The sequence below is a fragment of the Centroberyx affinis genome, unplaced genomic scaffold (genome assembly GCF_046629955.1).
Source record: "Centroberyx affinis isolate AG114_WGS23_722 - 3 ecotype Tasmania unplaced genomic scaffold, CSIRO-AGI_Caff_v1 ptg002788l_1, whole genome shotgun sequence".
Lineage (NCBI taxonomy): Eukaryota > Metazoa > Chordata > Actinopteri > Beryciformes > Berycidae > Centroberyx > Centroberyx affinis.
The window spans coordinates 815-17,233 of NW_027280939.1; the positions used below are offsets into that span (position 1 = coordinate 815).

Sequence of the window (16,419 nt, forward strand, 5' to 3'; positions counted from 1 at the left end):
CCCGAAAAAAGGGGGTTCTCTGTGCTGTACGCTTGCAGGTGGAGAGAGCGATAGTGATAACGTAGTAAATTATTCCAGTTGAGAGAAAGTGAGCGAGCCGTGGTGCCGTGCCCAGTTGTTCAAATTACAAAAAGCCAGTTATCCACAGGAATAATAAAAATGCACCGGCAAACAAAAGAATTCACCCAGAAGTGCAAGTTACATCATCAACAGCTGTTTTTCAATAGTGTTAAATTGTTTTTACATTTGTATTCAGGGAAATGGATGAATCTATTGAAAACTTATATTATATACAGTATATCTATAATATCAAATGTAACTCCTAATTGTGTGCTCAAAGAGTGGAGTGGATGAATTCATCTAATCAATCTAATGTCAAAAGTTTTATCTTTTTTCTCTCTCCTTTTTCCACCCTCCTCTCTCTCTCTCTCTCTCTCTCTCTCCTCTTCTCTCTCTCTCTCTCTCTCTCTCTCTCTCTCTCTCTCTCTCTCTCTCTCTGTTAGTCGTTTGGAGAGTAAAGTTCAGCTGCTGGAGTCTCAGCAGAGAGGAGAGCTGGAGGACATGAAAGAGGAGAAGAACAGACTGCAGGTACAACAGTAAAAATGACATTTGTACACAATTTAGGAAAGCATTGCCTCTGGCCGACGTCTGTTTATGGTGTCCAACAATCTTAGAATCATTAGTAGTGTACTGTAAATGAAAGGTTCAATTATTTATAGGGGAATTTATAAGTGAATTAATCAGGATCAGTATGTTCCGCACACTTAGATCTATGCAATTTACATTTATTAGTCTTGAGACTGAAAGCTTCACCTAATACATGTAAATTGCATTGCATCTAAGTGTGCAGAAGATCTATTTTACTGTGGATTTGACTGGTTCTCCAGCACCTTATCAAAGACTCAGCGGGATGAGTGGTGGACTTTCTACACACAATTAAGTAGTATGTAAATGTTAAAGTATGTAATTGTTAAGTAAAATGGCAAACACCACCATAGGAGATGGAAGACAGCAATAATTTGATTACCATGCATGTAATTCAGAACAATAAAAATACATATACTAAGTGCAGAGTGAGAGTAAAAGTGTTTTAATGTGTGTGATCCTGTTCCTGCAGTCTGTAGTCCGGACTCAGATGGCAGCCATCGAGTCTCTGGAGAGGCAGCTGAGAGTCGCCAGCACCAACAACACCGCTCTGCAGAGGCAGCAGGCCCAGCTCATGGAGTCTGTCCACACACTCATTAACATGGTGGCCAGTACTACAGGTACACACACACACACACACACACACACACACACATACAATGTGGGCCCGTGCAAAGTCATGCTACGCTCTCTTTCTTTTTCTTTCTCATATTGTGTGTGTGTGTTTCCCTCATTCACCTCTTCAAGACACACAAGCATAGATGCATACACACACACACACACATGTATATAGAAATTGAAACACACACACACACTCATAAGTGCATGTGCATGTATGGGCAAGCACATGCAAACAGAAGTGTGACTACCATAATGGAAAATAAGAGCTATCACAGAGTTTATTCCTGTTTCTGAGTATGTGGCTTCTTGCATGTGGGTGTGTTTGTGTGTGTGTGTGTGTGTGTGTGTGTGTGTGTGTGTGTGTGTAAGGGTCACCTCCTAAGAACCAGAGGTGGAAGGACTGTGCCGACGCCTACAGGTCGGGCCACTCTGTCAGCGGCCTGTACCACATCTACATCGGCAACATGACCGAGCAATACAGGTGAAGAAAACTTACCCATTTCCCACCTGGATCCTGTTTCCCATCATTCTCCATCATACTGATCGATTAACTGCTTCACTATAGAGCTACTTACATCATGCCTCATCTTGTCCTACACGGCCAATGGATCCTCTGAAAAACAACCTGAAAAGCACCCAAAACATGTATTTTTTTCAACATATTGACACCTGACAATTTCCACTATTGCACAATTTTACACAGCAGTGCATGCAGACAGGCAAAAAGTAAACAAGGAAGTGCAGAGGCAACGGCCAAGGAAGCATCAAAACTGTAGAAGAAGGCCTGACTTTAGACCATTTCAGAGTCAGAGTGAGCTTTTGTATTCTTTTGGGATTGATTTTTGAGTGTCCATTGGTCCTATAGGCCTGTATTGGATGCATCCAGGCAAGCAAGACATAAGTAGCTCTATAGTGAAGTGACCAGAGGTGGTAGAAGTACACAAATTCCCTACTCAAGTAAAAGTGCAAATACTCATCTAAAAATATACTCTGGTAGAAGTTGAAGTACCGTTTCAAATCCTTTACTCAAGTCAAAGTATAAAAAGTACATGGTCTTAAATTAACTTAAAGTATAAAAGTAAAAGTTGTTCTCTAAAAAAGTACTTTCTAATGAACTACACTGGTTCTCTGTTGAGCGTTCCTCTGAATCCCAGATGAGAAAGTCTGCAGCTCAAATCACAAACGTTAATTCTAGCAGCTGAATTCACTACGTTAATTCTCTCTCTCGTTGCTTCTCTCTCTGTCCCTTTCCTTCCTCTGTGGTGGCGCTTTGCTGAACAAGCAGCCAATCTCATTTGGCTCTTGATCAGCTGCTCCGGGATGGAAGCTGTCTGATGCACAAAAACATCAGTCATCAATCTTCATAGAAAATCAGTTGATGATTTCCCAAGAGTAACGAGTCTGTTTTGAAAATGTAGTGAGTAGAAAGTACAGATTTTTCTTTTGAAATGTAGTGAGTAAAAGTAAAAAGTCTTCAGTGAAAGAAAAACTTGAGTAAAGTACAGATACTTGAAAAACTTACTTAAGTACAGTAATGAAGTATTTTTACTTTGTTACATCCCACCTCTGGAAGTGACTGACAAGGTTTTGATCACAATCATTCTGCATAAACATGTAAAAGCGGTCTCCCTGTCTTTTGGCAGAGTGAAGCCACTGCTACAGCTGTGGAGCAATTTGGATCATTAACTCAGTTTTACACCTGAGTCAGCAAAGTCACCTATAGCTGACTCCTCACTAAAGGCACAGCAGTCTGAAACTGATACAGCAGCTTTGGTGAAATGAAGTGTTTCACCTAGCTGTAAATGAAGAGTATCCACTATTTCAAAGAGTGACACCTACGCTTACAAAATGATTAATAGCACCGAATTCAAATAAATTATGGTATATTTTATTTTATTCGGTATTATCAGTAAGTGAAGTCCTTGGCTGACAAATGAAGATACTTTTACAGACGAGGTTTTCTATATATTTTAGAGACACTGAATGATGAAGTAGTATTTTTTCTCCCAAAATGTATATATAGCATTTTGGTAATGAGCGTTTCAGTTCAGGAAACATGACTGACCCTTCACAGGTTAACATAGTCTGTTGCTATCTTACACTGTAAATAGGTTCAGTGCCACTAAAGCATTTGTTCTTTTATTTAGGGCTTCAACTTAAATTCATTAAGTTTCTGAATAACAGCTAATATCAATGTGTTTTTAGACATTTGTATTATTATGATTTTGCATCATAAGAATAAGAATACATTTGAGTCAACTGATGAAATTACTTATTAGATTCAAAACAATGGTTGAAAACAAATTTCGGTTGATTTTGATGCAAAAATTGACTGAAAATTCACCCACACTGTGACTGTGTGGAAAATTCAAACTTAAATAGACTAAAATTCTTTTAAATTTCCTTTTAAACTGTTTTCCCTGCAGGTGTACTGTGACATGGAGACCAGCGGCGGAGGCTGGACGGTCTTCCAGCGGCAGAGTGAACGGCAGTGTGGACTTCCAGAGGAGCTGGAGGGAGTACAAGCTGGTGCGTTTCTCTCAGTCAGACACAGAGTGATCCATGGGAAGCTAAATCTGGCTGGGATGGAAGGTTTGACACTGGAAACCTGTCAGTGACTGAGGGTCACATTAACCAGATCTGGTTGTCTAAAGCCTCAGAGCCAAATCTTTCATTTTGTTCTAATATGATAGTTTATCTGTCATTTTCTAAGGATCTATCTATCTATCTATCTATCTATCTATCTATCTATCTATCTATCTATCTATCTATCTACTAACCAAAGACTAACATGAAGCTAAAGTTTTAATTTCGTTTATTTTGTTGAAACATTGTGGTATTTCACTTCTCACTTTTGAGATACCATCGATTAACATAGTGTATGCTAAACTGTTAGCATACACACATATTTTGGTGTCTATGTTCTCATCACTTAACAGCGAAGTTGACCAATGGGACAATCTGCCAAAAACTTGTCGTTTTCCTTTAACCACCAATGGATCCCAGGTCTGCATGTGTGTAACTGAATGAATGTGAAGCAGGGTGTTGCTGGAAAAAAGCCTGTGTGCTCAGTCAATTTTGCCTGGATAAATAAAGGTTAAAACATAAAGTAACAATAAATGTGCTCATCTACCTATCTACCCCCCCCCCCCCCCTCCTCCAGGGCTTCGGGGACTTGTCAGGGGAACACTGGTTGGGTAATGAGGCGGTCCACCAGCTGACCAGTCAGGGCCAGTACTCCCTGAGAGTGGATCTGAGGGACTGGGAGGGAAACACCGCCTTCTCCCAGTACGACCGCTTCAATCTGGCCCAGTGAGAGACAGCAGTACAGGTAACTACAATACACACACACACACACACACACCACACCTGATGTATGTCCAGCAATCTTAATGACAAAAATAATGATGATAAGAAATAGTTTACCACTAAATTAGTCATTATATCAATAAATGAATGAATCAGTTAATCCATCAGTCTCTCTCTCTCTCTCTCTCTCTCTCTCTCTCTGTCGCTCTCTCTCTCTCTCTCTCTCTCTCTCTCTCTCTCTCTCTCTCTCCCATCCCCAGGTTGTATCTGAGGGGTTACAGCGGCACGGCGGGGAAGCAGAGCAGCCTGGTCACCCATGGGACCGGCTTCAGCACCCGGGACCAGGACAACGACAACTGTGACCACTGCAAGTGTGCGCTGATGCTCACTGGAGGTAAACACTGTCCCGGTCTGGTCCGGTCCAGACTGGTCTGGTCTGGTCTGGTCTGGTCTTTTCTGTTCTAATCTGTTCTGGTCTGATTTAGTCTGTTCTGTTCTTTTGTGGTTCCGTTTGATTCCATTCCTTTACATTACGGCCCATTATATTCACTTACATTCAGTTATGTTCAGTTGCATTGTGTTGCGTTTTATTGTGTTGCGTTACAGTCTTTTATGTTATGTTATGTTATGTTATGTTATGTTATGTTATGTTATGTTATGTTATGTTATGTTATGTTATGTTATGTTATTATGGATTGTACCATCTTCCAGGTCAAATTCCTGGTAAAAGCAAATACAATTAAAGTTATTTCTGATTTGGAAAAGATAAACTTAGTGAATATCTAATTAACAGACGTGTCAAAAACAGGCTTCTCAAGGAAATCAGTGGTTTCACTGGGCGGAACCAGAAAAATGACAACGGTATTTCCACAGAGGAAAGTCGAAATTAAAAGAGACGTCTTAACTACTCTTTAAACAATATCTTCCTGTCATAAATCACACCGACCACCCTACACTTCACACAGAGTCACGACTCCAAAAATACGCACAGCATTACATGGTTGAGAATCAAAATAAGTGGTGGATTTCTCAAATAGTGCGGTTTTTAAACATCTCTGTGTCACCCATCAGTTCGCTCCTCTGTACGTTTCCCCCGTGCCTCGCCCTGCGTCACGCTGTGCCAAGACAAACAGCTCTTTAGCTCTCCTCTCGATTGGTTCTGATCGCCGTTTAACTTAATCGCTCCGGCACAACTTCAACCTCTCTGAGGAAAACATCCAACTCTTACTGTTACTGTTAGTGCCGTCATTTAAAATCAAAGGAAAAGAGAGAACGAGAGCGGGAAAGGAAGAGCGAGTGAGATAAAGAGAGAATCGGAGAATGAGAAAGAGAAAGAGAGAGGGAAAGAAAGTGAGGGAGTAAGACAAAGAAAGACAAAGAAACAGAGGAACAAAGGGAAAAAGAGAGAGATAGGATGAGGAAAAGAAAGAGAGAGATACAAACAGAAATAAGGAGAGAGAAAGAGAATCACAGAAAGAGCGTTTGATTGAAGAAAGAGAGAGAAAGAAATATATTTGATGTAAAGAAGAATTTGATCTGTTTTTAATTTATACTATTTATTATTTTGTCCTACATTTGTTGTTTTGTTGTTGTATGCTTTGGCAATATGTACGTAGTCAAGCCAATAAAAGCTCACTGAATTGAAGTGAAAGTAAAGAAAGAGAGAGGGAGAAAAAGAGAAAGGGAGAGAGAGAGAAGCAGCAAACAGACAGGGGAACACAAAGAGCGAGAGAAATATAGAGATGTAGAAAGAGTGAGAGCAAGAGATGGAGAAAATGAGAGAAAGAGATGGAAAGAGGAGAGTGAGGGAAGGGAAGGAGAGAAACAAGGCTAAAGACAGAGAGACAAAGATAGTGAGAGAACGAGATAAAGTGACAGAGAGAGAAAGAGAAATATTTTACAGACAGTATTGTTATTAACATCATAATAATTGTCTCTTTTGGTTTTATTAGACTTTTTTTCATCATTATCAATATTAATTTTATTGATTACTACCAAAGCCTTGGCAATATATACTGAATTGCACTTCATGCCGATACAACTGATTGAATTGAATTGACAGAGAGAGAAACACAGAAAGAGTGAGTAAGACAAAGAGAGAGAGAGAGAGAGAGTGTGAGAAAGAGAGAGACAATGATAGGGGGAGAGAAAGAGAGCAAGAGAACGAGAGACTAAAAGAGAGAAAGAAATATACTGAGAGAGAGAGAGAGAGAGAGAGAGAGAGAGAGAGCCAAGTTCAATAGAAGTGTTGGTAATGAGAGGTGATCTGCTGTATCATGTGTGTCATCTGAGCTGCAATGTGGATGTAATTATATTTGAAAGGGAATCCCATCCATTCAAAACAATGAAGATCTGCTGAGAGTGAGAGAACTTAATCTGAGAGGAGAGAGGAGAGAAAGGGAGAGGAGAGGAGAGGAGAGGAGACAAGAGGAGGAGAGGAGAGGAGAGGAGACAGGAGGAGAAGAGAGGAGAGGAGAGGAGAGGAGAGGAGAGGAGACAAGAAGAGGAGAGGAGAGGAGACAGGAGGAGAAAAGAGGAGAGGAGACAAGAGGAGGAGAGGAGACAAGAAGAGGAGAGGAGACAAGAGGAGGAGAGGAGAGGAGACAAGGGGAGGAGAGGAGAGGAGAGGAGAGGAGGCAAGAGGAGGAGAGGAGAGGAGACAGGAGAGGAGAGGAGAGAGGGGGGAGGAGAGAGGGGAGAGAAGGAGAGGAGAGAAGAGGAGACAAGAGGAGGAGAGGAGAGGAGACAGGAGAGGAGAGGAGAGGAGAGGAGAGAGGGGGGAGGAGAGGAGAGAGGGGAGAGGAGGAGAGGAGAGAAGAGGAGACAAGAGGAGGAGAGGAGACAAGAGGGGGAGAGGAGAGGAGACAAGAGGAGGAGAGGAGACAAGAAGAGGAGAAGAGACAAAAGGAGGAGAGGAGAAAGGAGAGGAGAGGGGAGAGGAGAGGAGAGGAGACAAGAGGAGGAGAGGAGAGGAGAGAGGAGAGGAGACAAGAAGAGGAGAGGAGAGAGGAGACAAGAGGAGGAGAGGAGAGAGGAGAGGAGAGGAGACGAGGAGGAGAGGAGAGGAGAGGAGACAAGAGGAGGAGAGGAGAGGAGATGAGAGGAGAGAGGGGAGAGGAGAGAGGGGAGAGGAGAGGAGAGGAGACAAGAGGAGGAGAGGAGACAAGAGGAGGAGAGGAGAAGAGACAAGAGGAGGAGAGGAGAGGAGAGAGGAGGAGAGGAGAGGAGACAAGAGGAGAGGAGAGGAGAGGGGAGGAGAGGAGAGGAGACAAGAGGAGGAGAGGAGACAAGAGGAGAGGAGAGGGGAGGAAAGGAGAGGAGGAATTACTGAAGGAAAAACTACAGTAAAACTATAACTGTAAATATAGCAACATGTCACGCTCTTTCTCTTTTTTCTCTCTCTCTCTCTCCCCCTCTCTCTCCCTCCCTCTCTCTCTCTGTCAGGTTGGTGGTTCGATGCCTGCGGTCTCTCTAACCTGAACGGTATCTACTACACCGTCGGCCACAACATCCGGAAGCTCAACGGCATCAAGTGGCACCACTTCAGAGGCCCCAGCTACTCCCTCCGCTCCACCGCCATGATGGTACGGCCCTATGACTTCTAGCCACGCCCCCCCCCCGCTCCACCGCCATGATGGTACGACCCTACGACTTCTAACAACACCCTCCAATCCACCATGGTACAACCCTATGACTTTTGAGAACCCTTGTGATTCACAAACATGATGGTAAAACCCATTTGAAAACCCATTTGCCCTATGACTGGTCACAGCACCCCTCTGATCCACAGTCATGGTGGTACAGTCCAGATCCCTTTTCAACTTGGATTCAGTCTACAGTCTAGATGGAGCAACCTTGCGACTTCTTCTAAGAACCTTGGATCTGTGATGGATGAACTCCTCGGATCCATAATGGTTCAGCCCTAAATGATTTTGGATTGGAGATGGTACGGCCAAATCGACTTCAGAGTAGCTCCCCCAGTTCATAACCATGATGGTTTGGCCCTGCAACCCAAGAACACCCCTCTGTTGTCCAGCCTTGATGGTATGGCCGACTCCCACCTCAGAAAAACGATTCGAAAACCAGCGGCGATGCAAAAATCCAGAAAACGCGTTTCGGCATAAAGCCTTCATCAGAGGCTGAAGGCTGAATGCTGAAAACGCGTTAGCCTGATGAAGCCAAAATATAAAAATGGTAAAGTGAGACCAAGTCTTGCTGTTTTCTGGATTTTTGGTGTGCTGCTATCCCATGTTCCCCATGGTTTTGTTCATGTTTTATCAGAGCAACCAGCCAAAAACGGAGGAAACCAGAAGAAGCGCACCTGCTCTACATTTCAATTATGTGATGTTTTCTTTTAAAAATGCCTTCTTCAGAGATATCCTGGTGGGGCAAAAGTGCACATCATGCAGTGTGATGGTTTCAGATCTGTTCCACAACTTACGTCTCATGACAACCTTCTCTCTTCCTACTATCTTCCCTCTACTGTACGCAGTTGAATGAAACAGAAACGCCATAAAAAATAATGTAGCAAATCCTCTTCAAACTCAAGGAGACTTGACAACCATGAAAGTGCCGACAAAATAACCCACTGATGTCTGAACTCCCACGGATGTTTCTTTTTAAAGGACGCCTGAGGTGCCCGAATACCCAAGTGGACAAATATCCAAGCAACTGAAGCTGCGCTTACTGTATACTGTGACCAAATGAGAGAGAGAGATTGACTTTTACATGATAATACTGTCACAGTTCTCTCTCTCCTCTGCTTTCTGTCTATCTTTACCATGCCGAATGAAGAGCTACTCTCTTTCCCTCTGAGAAAAAAGAGATGAGACAGCAGACATGCTTTTGGACAGAGGTTGGACATTATTATTTTCAGCCATTATTCATGAGGGGAAACAGGACTGAACTTTGTGCTGGTTGACCATTTTGTAAGTAATCAAACTTTCATCCATCGTGCCAGTGGTTGGACATGGCAACACTTTAAATCTCTGACTCTAAGTGACATATCATAGCCTCTACTCTGTATTTCTGAGCGTTTTTATTGTAGCCTACAGATGGAAGAGGAAGTCAACTGCAAACCCCACAACAGACTGGAAATGGAACAGCTTGAAGAGACGTGTTCTTGTATATGATTTGACATGTAACAGAGAGACAGACCGACAGAAAGACCAGTGGACAAAGACCAGGTGGAGGCAGACAGACAGTAATGTGTATAATGTGTATAAAAGTTAAATTTATCACAACACAAGTATCATCTCCAGACTCCCAGAGAGATAAATCCAACAGCGGCTGCGGTTACACTTGTTGTTTCATGCATTAAGTGACATTAAGGTCTGGACACGCAAATTTCCCTTTGCTGTCAGATCTACAAAACAGATTGTAGTCAGAAAAATACAAAGAGATGGAGAAGGAGAGTCATTCAGACAGAGAGTTTAACAAATCCAGCAACAGGAGATGCGTGGCAGTTGTGGACAGACAGCGCTGTGATTTCATGAAATCATTTGTATCAGATTTCAAAAATCATGTTGACATGACAAGTGTGGCCATAGACAATGATGTGGGAAAAGTAATCAGGCACATGGACAACACATTTGGTTTTGGTCGCGGATGGATGGCAAGGACTGTGGTTGAGGCAAGTAAGAAAGAAAGAGAGAGAGAGAGAGAGAGAGAGAGAGAGAGAGAGAGAGAGGGAAAAAAAACACCCAATACTCATGAACTTCAAATCAACCTTTTCGGGTCGGTTGGCTGAGGCAGGAACGCTGGGCAGACAGTCTGGCAGAAATCGGACGAAAAGTGAAGACAGACAGAAAGAGAGAACGAAAGAAAGAGACAAAGAAACAAACAAAGAAACAAACAAAGCAACAAAGGAAGAAAGAAAGAACAAACAAAGCAGGAAATGTTGCTTTAATTATCTTCCTAATGCAAACAGTCTGATTATGTTCTTCAGCTGCAGCATTCTTCATTTCTCCGGAGTCTGACCCGGCGACCACGTTACTGCTGGAGTCAGCACACACACACACACGCACGCACACACACACACACACACACACACACACACACACACATGCACGCACGCACACACACACACACACACAATATACCAGGGTTGTCATATTTATATTATTCAAAGTATTCCAGGGTTGTCATTGTCAACAAGTGGAATATTCTCTCTCTCTCTCTCTCTCTCTCTCTCTCTCTCTCTCTCTCTCTCTCTCTCTATTTCACACACACACACACACACATGCACATACACACACACACACTCATTGTGTCGTGCACACACACACTCATCATATGGGTTAGGTTTACAGCACATACACACATATTTATAGTATTCAAAGTATTCCAGGGTTGTCATTGTCAACAAGTGGAATATTTCTCTCTCTCTCTCTCTCTCTCTCTCTCTCTCACACACACACACAACACCCCTGTGATCTTTCAATGCCTGCAGATGGTACACACACACACACACACACACACATGCACGCAATCTGACAAACAGTAACAACCCATTGAATGACACAGTTTCAGAGAAAAAAGAAAAACCAGGATCCTGGCTGAGCCTGTGGAGAGACTGCAGTGTCACATTTTAACATTTTAACAGATATTTCAAACATATCAAACATATTTTTGCTGTATATTGTCACTGCTCTAGCTCACATATGGTCAATGTTGTCGGCTAAGGTTTATGTTTTGTTCATTAGCACTGTGTAAAAACTGGATTGGATGCGTCTGTTAAAGAAGTCCGTGAAAGTCAGTGTTCGGGTAAAAATCATTTGTGTAATTTGTCACATGATCTGTGTGTTCAGGACGGAAACTAATCTCACATCTGAAGAACCAGGAATGAATAGATAGAGATGATGTTTGTCGTTTCCCTGCCTCTCGCTCCTCACAGTATCTGTCTGTCCAGTTTTATATGTATAAAGCTTTTTCCAGGTTTTTTCTGTAAAACTAACTTCAGATTCATGCTGCCACGTTTTCTTTGTCAGAATAAAGATGTCTGTTCTTCCTTCACCCTTTTAAAGATGCACTTTATGAAAAAGACAGTGGCGAGGTGCCGGACAGATGGAGTATATGGTTTAATCTCTGCTTTCAGTGTTAAGTTTTACTGTATGTTCTGAGGCTGCGTTCAGAGGTTGATTCAAGAGATTTCACATTTCTTTTTCGGCTTTAAAAGTTTTTTATAAACTGTGTATGTGTAACAAAGCTTGTCCACTCAAATGTAAACCGTCTGCAGTATTTTGTACAATAAAATATGTTAACAAAGCCGGTCTTGGTGTCCTGGTGAAGTCCCAGATCTGTCATGTGTCATTATTATTTTCCCTCTCCTGTCTTTCTGCTGTCTAATAAAGCAGAACAGAGCAGAAACTTGAATAAAAATAATGCATTTTTCTCATAATTTACTCTTACAAAAAAGTCACATGTGAAAACCCACATGTGAATTCAAAGCATGTGTGCATTCTGGACACATGTTGGGTTTTCATAGGTGAACATGTGAAATTTCCCATTGACATTTTTGCCTGTGAATTATCTCGTTGCATGTGAAATTAGGTTTTCACATGTGAAACAAATATTGACATGTCTAAAGGCAGGTGAAAATGTGAAAAAAAAAGAGTTCACATGTAGAAAGAAACACTTCATCTAGAAATTGAAATCTGAAGTAAAAACTGTCACGTCAAGTCAGAGTATGTGAGAAAATTTGTTCACATGTGAAAAACAACATGTGTCCAGAAAGCACATGTGCTTTGAATTTGAATGAAATGTGGGTTTTCACATGACTCTTTTGTAAGGGAACCTGTCAGCATTTTGTACTTTACTTTAAATTTCATTCAGAAAGAGAGAAAATGTTACTAAACAGTCCATTTTGGAAAGATGTTGTTGCCCGAAATTCCTGTGATATTTCAGAAAATACAGACAATAGTATCCTCATAAACAAGTTTGTAAGCAGAGGGCTTAAAGTGACCCAAACCATAATGTGCTTTACTTTCCTGCCAGCAATCACTTTCTTACAGTAGATGTCGATTTTTTTCAAATGGTAGATGTTGCATTTTGGAATGAAACTCCAAGCAGTGAACTTCAACATATGTTTATTGTTTGTGTCTTTTCATAGTCAGCACATATTTTCATTAGGATTTGTCACTGAGACTCTGTGAAGACTTGCAGAAAATGGAAAATAATACCACCTTGGTGTCAGGTTCTGCCTTCCACTGGACACTTTGTCATCTCTAAAGATCAATTATACTGCAGCTATGAAACTAAAGGTTCCTAATGCAGGCCTGAATGTGTAAACTATGGAGAGCTGATTGTGAAATATCAACTTTCTTTAAAGAAGTGATGATTGTGTCGCCTACGTATTTTCATTTAGAGAACAGTGACTTGATAGAAAGACAATGAAAAAGTGAAAAGGGAGCGGAGTTTCACTTCGACATGTGAACCGTTGTCTCAGCAGTATTTCACGTGTGACAGCTGTGTCATAAAAAGGTTATAAATGTGTGTATTTATGCATGTTTGTGTATGTGTGAGCGTGTGTGTGTGTGTGTGTGTATGTGTGTGTGTGTGTGTGTGTGTGTGTGAGAGAGAGAGAGAGAGAGAGAGAGAAGGTTAAGGTTTTACCACTCTGATTTCAACGATTTTACTATTGGTCTTGGCGTGGTGCTGAAAAGGTCAGAATGAACCTTTAAAAGCAACATCGAGACAACACACACACACACACACACACACACACACACACACACACACACACACACACACACACACACACACACACACAAATATTAATGTTATTGGGCTAAGCTTATAATATTGACATATTTTGCTCCTGTTTTTATCAGCATAGTTCTCAGTCTGTCTCAACATCTCAAGTGTTTGTTTGTGTGTTGTTCCTTGTATTTCATGACAAATAGATATCACAATGTTCCAGCAAAAAAAAACAAAAAAACAGGGAATATGAAGATGAAATTTGTCTCAGACAGATAGTTAAATAAACAGCAGGCAGATAGATGGAGACAGAGTGAGAGAACCACATCAAAAGACTCATAAACTGTTGTGTTACCACAGAATGAATGATTCGTCTCAGAGACATTTTAGAAGACAAGATACTGTTAGAGATACAAGCACCTGCAAATACACTTTCTGCATATGTAGGTACAGCACATGCATATATGTTTGTGTGCCAGCTGACAGAGTGTAGACGTGATGGTGAAACTGTTAACATCCACATGGAAACACTCAACGCTCCACTGATCCTATCTGCTGCCTCCTTCACTCTGCTTTCACCAAACATCAGATCCAGCAGACTGTCCAACAAAGAGCCACTGACAGCAAAAACCAGAGCTGATTACCATTAGATGGAATAGCCTGTTCCATTAAAACATAGATACATAGATAAAAGACAATTTGTGTGTGTGTGTGTGTGTGTGTGTGTGTGTGTGTGTGTGTGTGTGTGTGTGTGTGTGGTGCATGCAAGTCTGTCATTTTGTGAATATATTTGGAGCAGAGAGAGGGTGTGCAGGATGCAAGGGGTATTGTGTGTGTGTGTGTGTGTGTGTGTGTGTGTGTGTGTGTGTGTCTGTGTGTGTCTGTGTGTGTCTGTGTGTGTGTGTGTGTGTGTGTGTGTGTGGTGTAGAAAGCAATATGATGGTGAATGACGCCCCCTTGTCAGCATAAATTCACCCCATGATAATCAATTTTAAAACCAACCATTTAATTGTTGACTATGTCTCTCATGAACAACCAGCCCAGTGTGTGTGTGTGTGTGTGTGTGTGTGTGTGTGACACATTCACAAGTGTGTGTGTGTCATTGCATGAATGTGTGTCCTGTATATATGTGTGTGTGTGTGTGTCTCATAACACGCACACACACACACACCTGAACAAACTTGTCCTGCTGTTTGGCAGCGAGTCATTTGAGCGTGATCAGCGCTGTGCTCTGATTGGCTGACGCAGCTCCTCTGTCAGAGTGTGTTCACGCCTCTCCTCGGTGTTTGTTTTGTTTGTGTCCGCTCACCACAGACAGAGACATTCCTCAGCGTGATGAAGGTTTTCTATTTTAGACAAGTGCGCAGCGTGAACTGTACCTGTGACGTCTTCATCAGGAGAATCTGGATGTCAGACCTGCTCCCGTCTCTCTTTATTCTTCTCTCTTTCTCGTTGTTTCTCATGTCTGTTTCTTTGTCTCTTTCTCTCTATGTCTCTCTCTCTCTCTCTTGTCTTTCCTCTAACTCTCTGTAATAATGCAGAAATGTCAAAATATTTTCCAGGTTTTCCCCAAAAACATGTAATGAGCGAATGGACTTTGATATGGAAAAACATCCCATAATGCCCTATAAGAGGCACATTGGTTTCAAGCAAATAATTAAGATTTTCACTGTCCAATTGCACAAAATGACAATAATATATGTGCAGGGGTTGATAGGGTTGTTGATCAACACCAGTGACTCAACAACTACTGCACCAGGTGCTTTCAAAACTCACTTTCTCAGTTTCAAGACTCTCCCAACCCCCCCCCCCCCCCCCCCCCAAGTGTAAGACAGTGCTACCATCAAGTGACCGGCATCACAACACATTTCACCTACAAAGGCTAAAAAGTCTCATTCTCAAGCCAAAAAAGCAAATGACAAAGCAGTGTGTTATTATTCTAGCATTTAACATGGTGATATATTTTACCTGTAGCTTACTCTGTGAGGGGATGAGAGGGGTGAGACTTTTGTTGTAGAGGCCTGTTGATGTAGTTGCAGGTCCTACTGGTTGTCAATTCATAGTATTGTCATACGTCACATATTGTCCCATGATGTCACATGCATTTCCTAACAATATAGTGCTTTAGCCCAGTGGTTCTCAATGTGGAGTCCGGGGACCACCAGGGGTCCTTGAGGGGGTTCCAGGGGGTCCCCAGTAAACTTCACCATTATTTAATTTACAAGAAGTTAACACAATTTTGATCACAGTTTCTGTTATCTCTCTACCTACAATACAGATAGTCTTGGAATTCTGGACAAAATCATATCTAGCAATAAAAATATTCTCAGATTTGGGTCCGAGAGAGAAAATCTCATCAAATGGGGGTCCATTGCCCTAATGTGTAGTAAATTAAGGGTCGTTGATATGAAAAAGGTTGAGAATCACTGCTTTAGCCTACCACATACACAGCTCACTGGCTGTGGCTGTCATTTGACTATAATCATCTGTGAATGTATTACAATACACTTCAGTTGAGAAACAGGACCAGATTGGTTTTTGCTCAGATATAAAGCTGCAACATGTGCTTTGTAAGTGACTTTCCCTGCAAACTCTCCCACAGACTGGGTTCACACTTTCTCAACGTGCCCAGCGTCAATACAGATTTATAATAATAAAAAAAAAAGCTTTGGGGGAAACTACAGCAGGACGTACATGTGCTGGCGAGTCAGTTCAGTGGTGCGCTGCTTCCCTCTTGTGGTGAGACTGTGAAACTACAATATAATGTTTAGCAGGTGCAGAACTGATGCTCAGCTGTTGGTCATTCATCATCATCGTCATCATCATCATCATCATCATCATCACTATCATCACCGTCATCATCATCATCATCATCATTGGTATCATCGTCAAGCACTTCCTCTCGATAATTAGACACCAAAGTTGGGACCCCAAAAGTACTGTAAATCGCGTTTTTACAGACGTTTGTAAATTAGTATACTATACACTTTGTTCTTTATATGCTAATAACCTTACATTAATGCCGTATACCATTATGTTGGTAAGTACAACAAGTCAATTATTAATGAGTGTTCTTATTCTGGTATACCCATAACTCGTACATTTGCCCTTTGCATTGGTTCCTGCTGTGTTATTGACAGTCGTGCA

General features: G+C 41.8%; 1 protein-coding gene across 1 annotated transcript; it reads left to right on the top strand.

Moving 5' to 3' along the window:
• Positions 1-503: 503 nt before the first annotated feature.
• On the top strand, positions 504-8,180 carry LOC139657938 (angiopoietin-1-like; the record flags this gene model as incomplete). Its single annotated transcript, XM_071535929.1, is given in 10 exon segments — positions 504-588; positions 1,118-1,265; positions 1,636-1,747; positions 1,986-1,992; positions 3,693-3,743; positions 3,745-3,795; positions 4,430-4,576; positions 4,578-4,597; positions 4,836-4,969; positions 8,020-8,180. Coding segments are annotated over 10 exon segments (916 nt in total), but the record flags the coding sequence as incomplete, so codon positions are not given.
• Between the last annotated feature and the right edge of the window lie 8,239 nt (positions 8,181-16,419).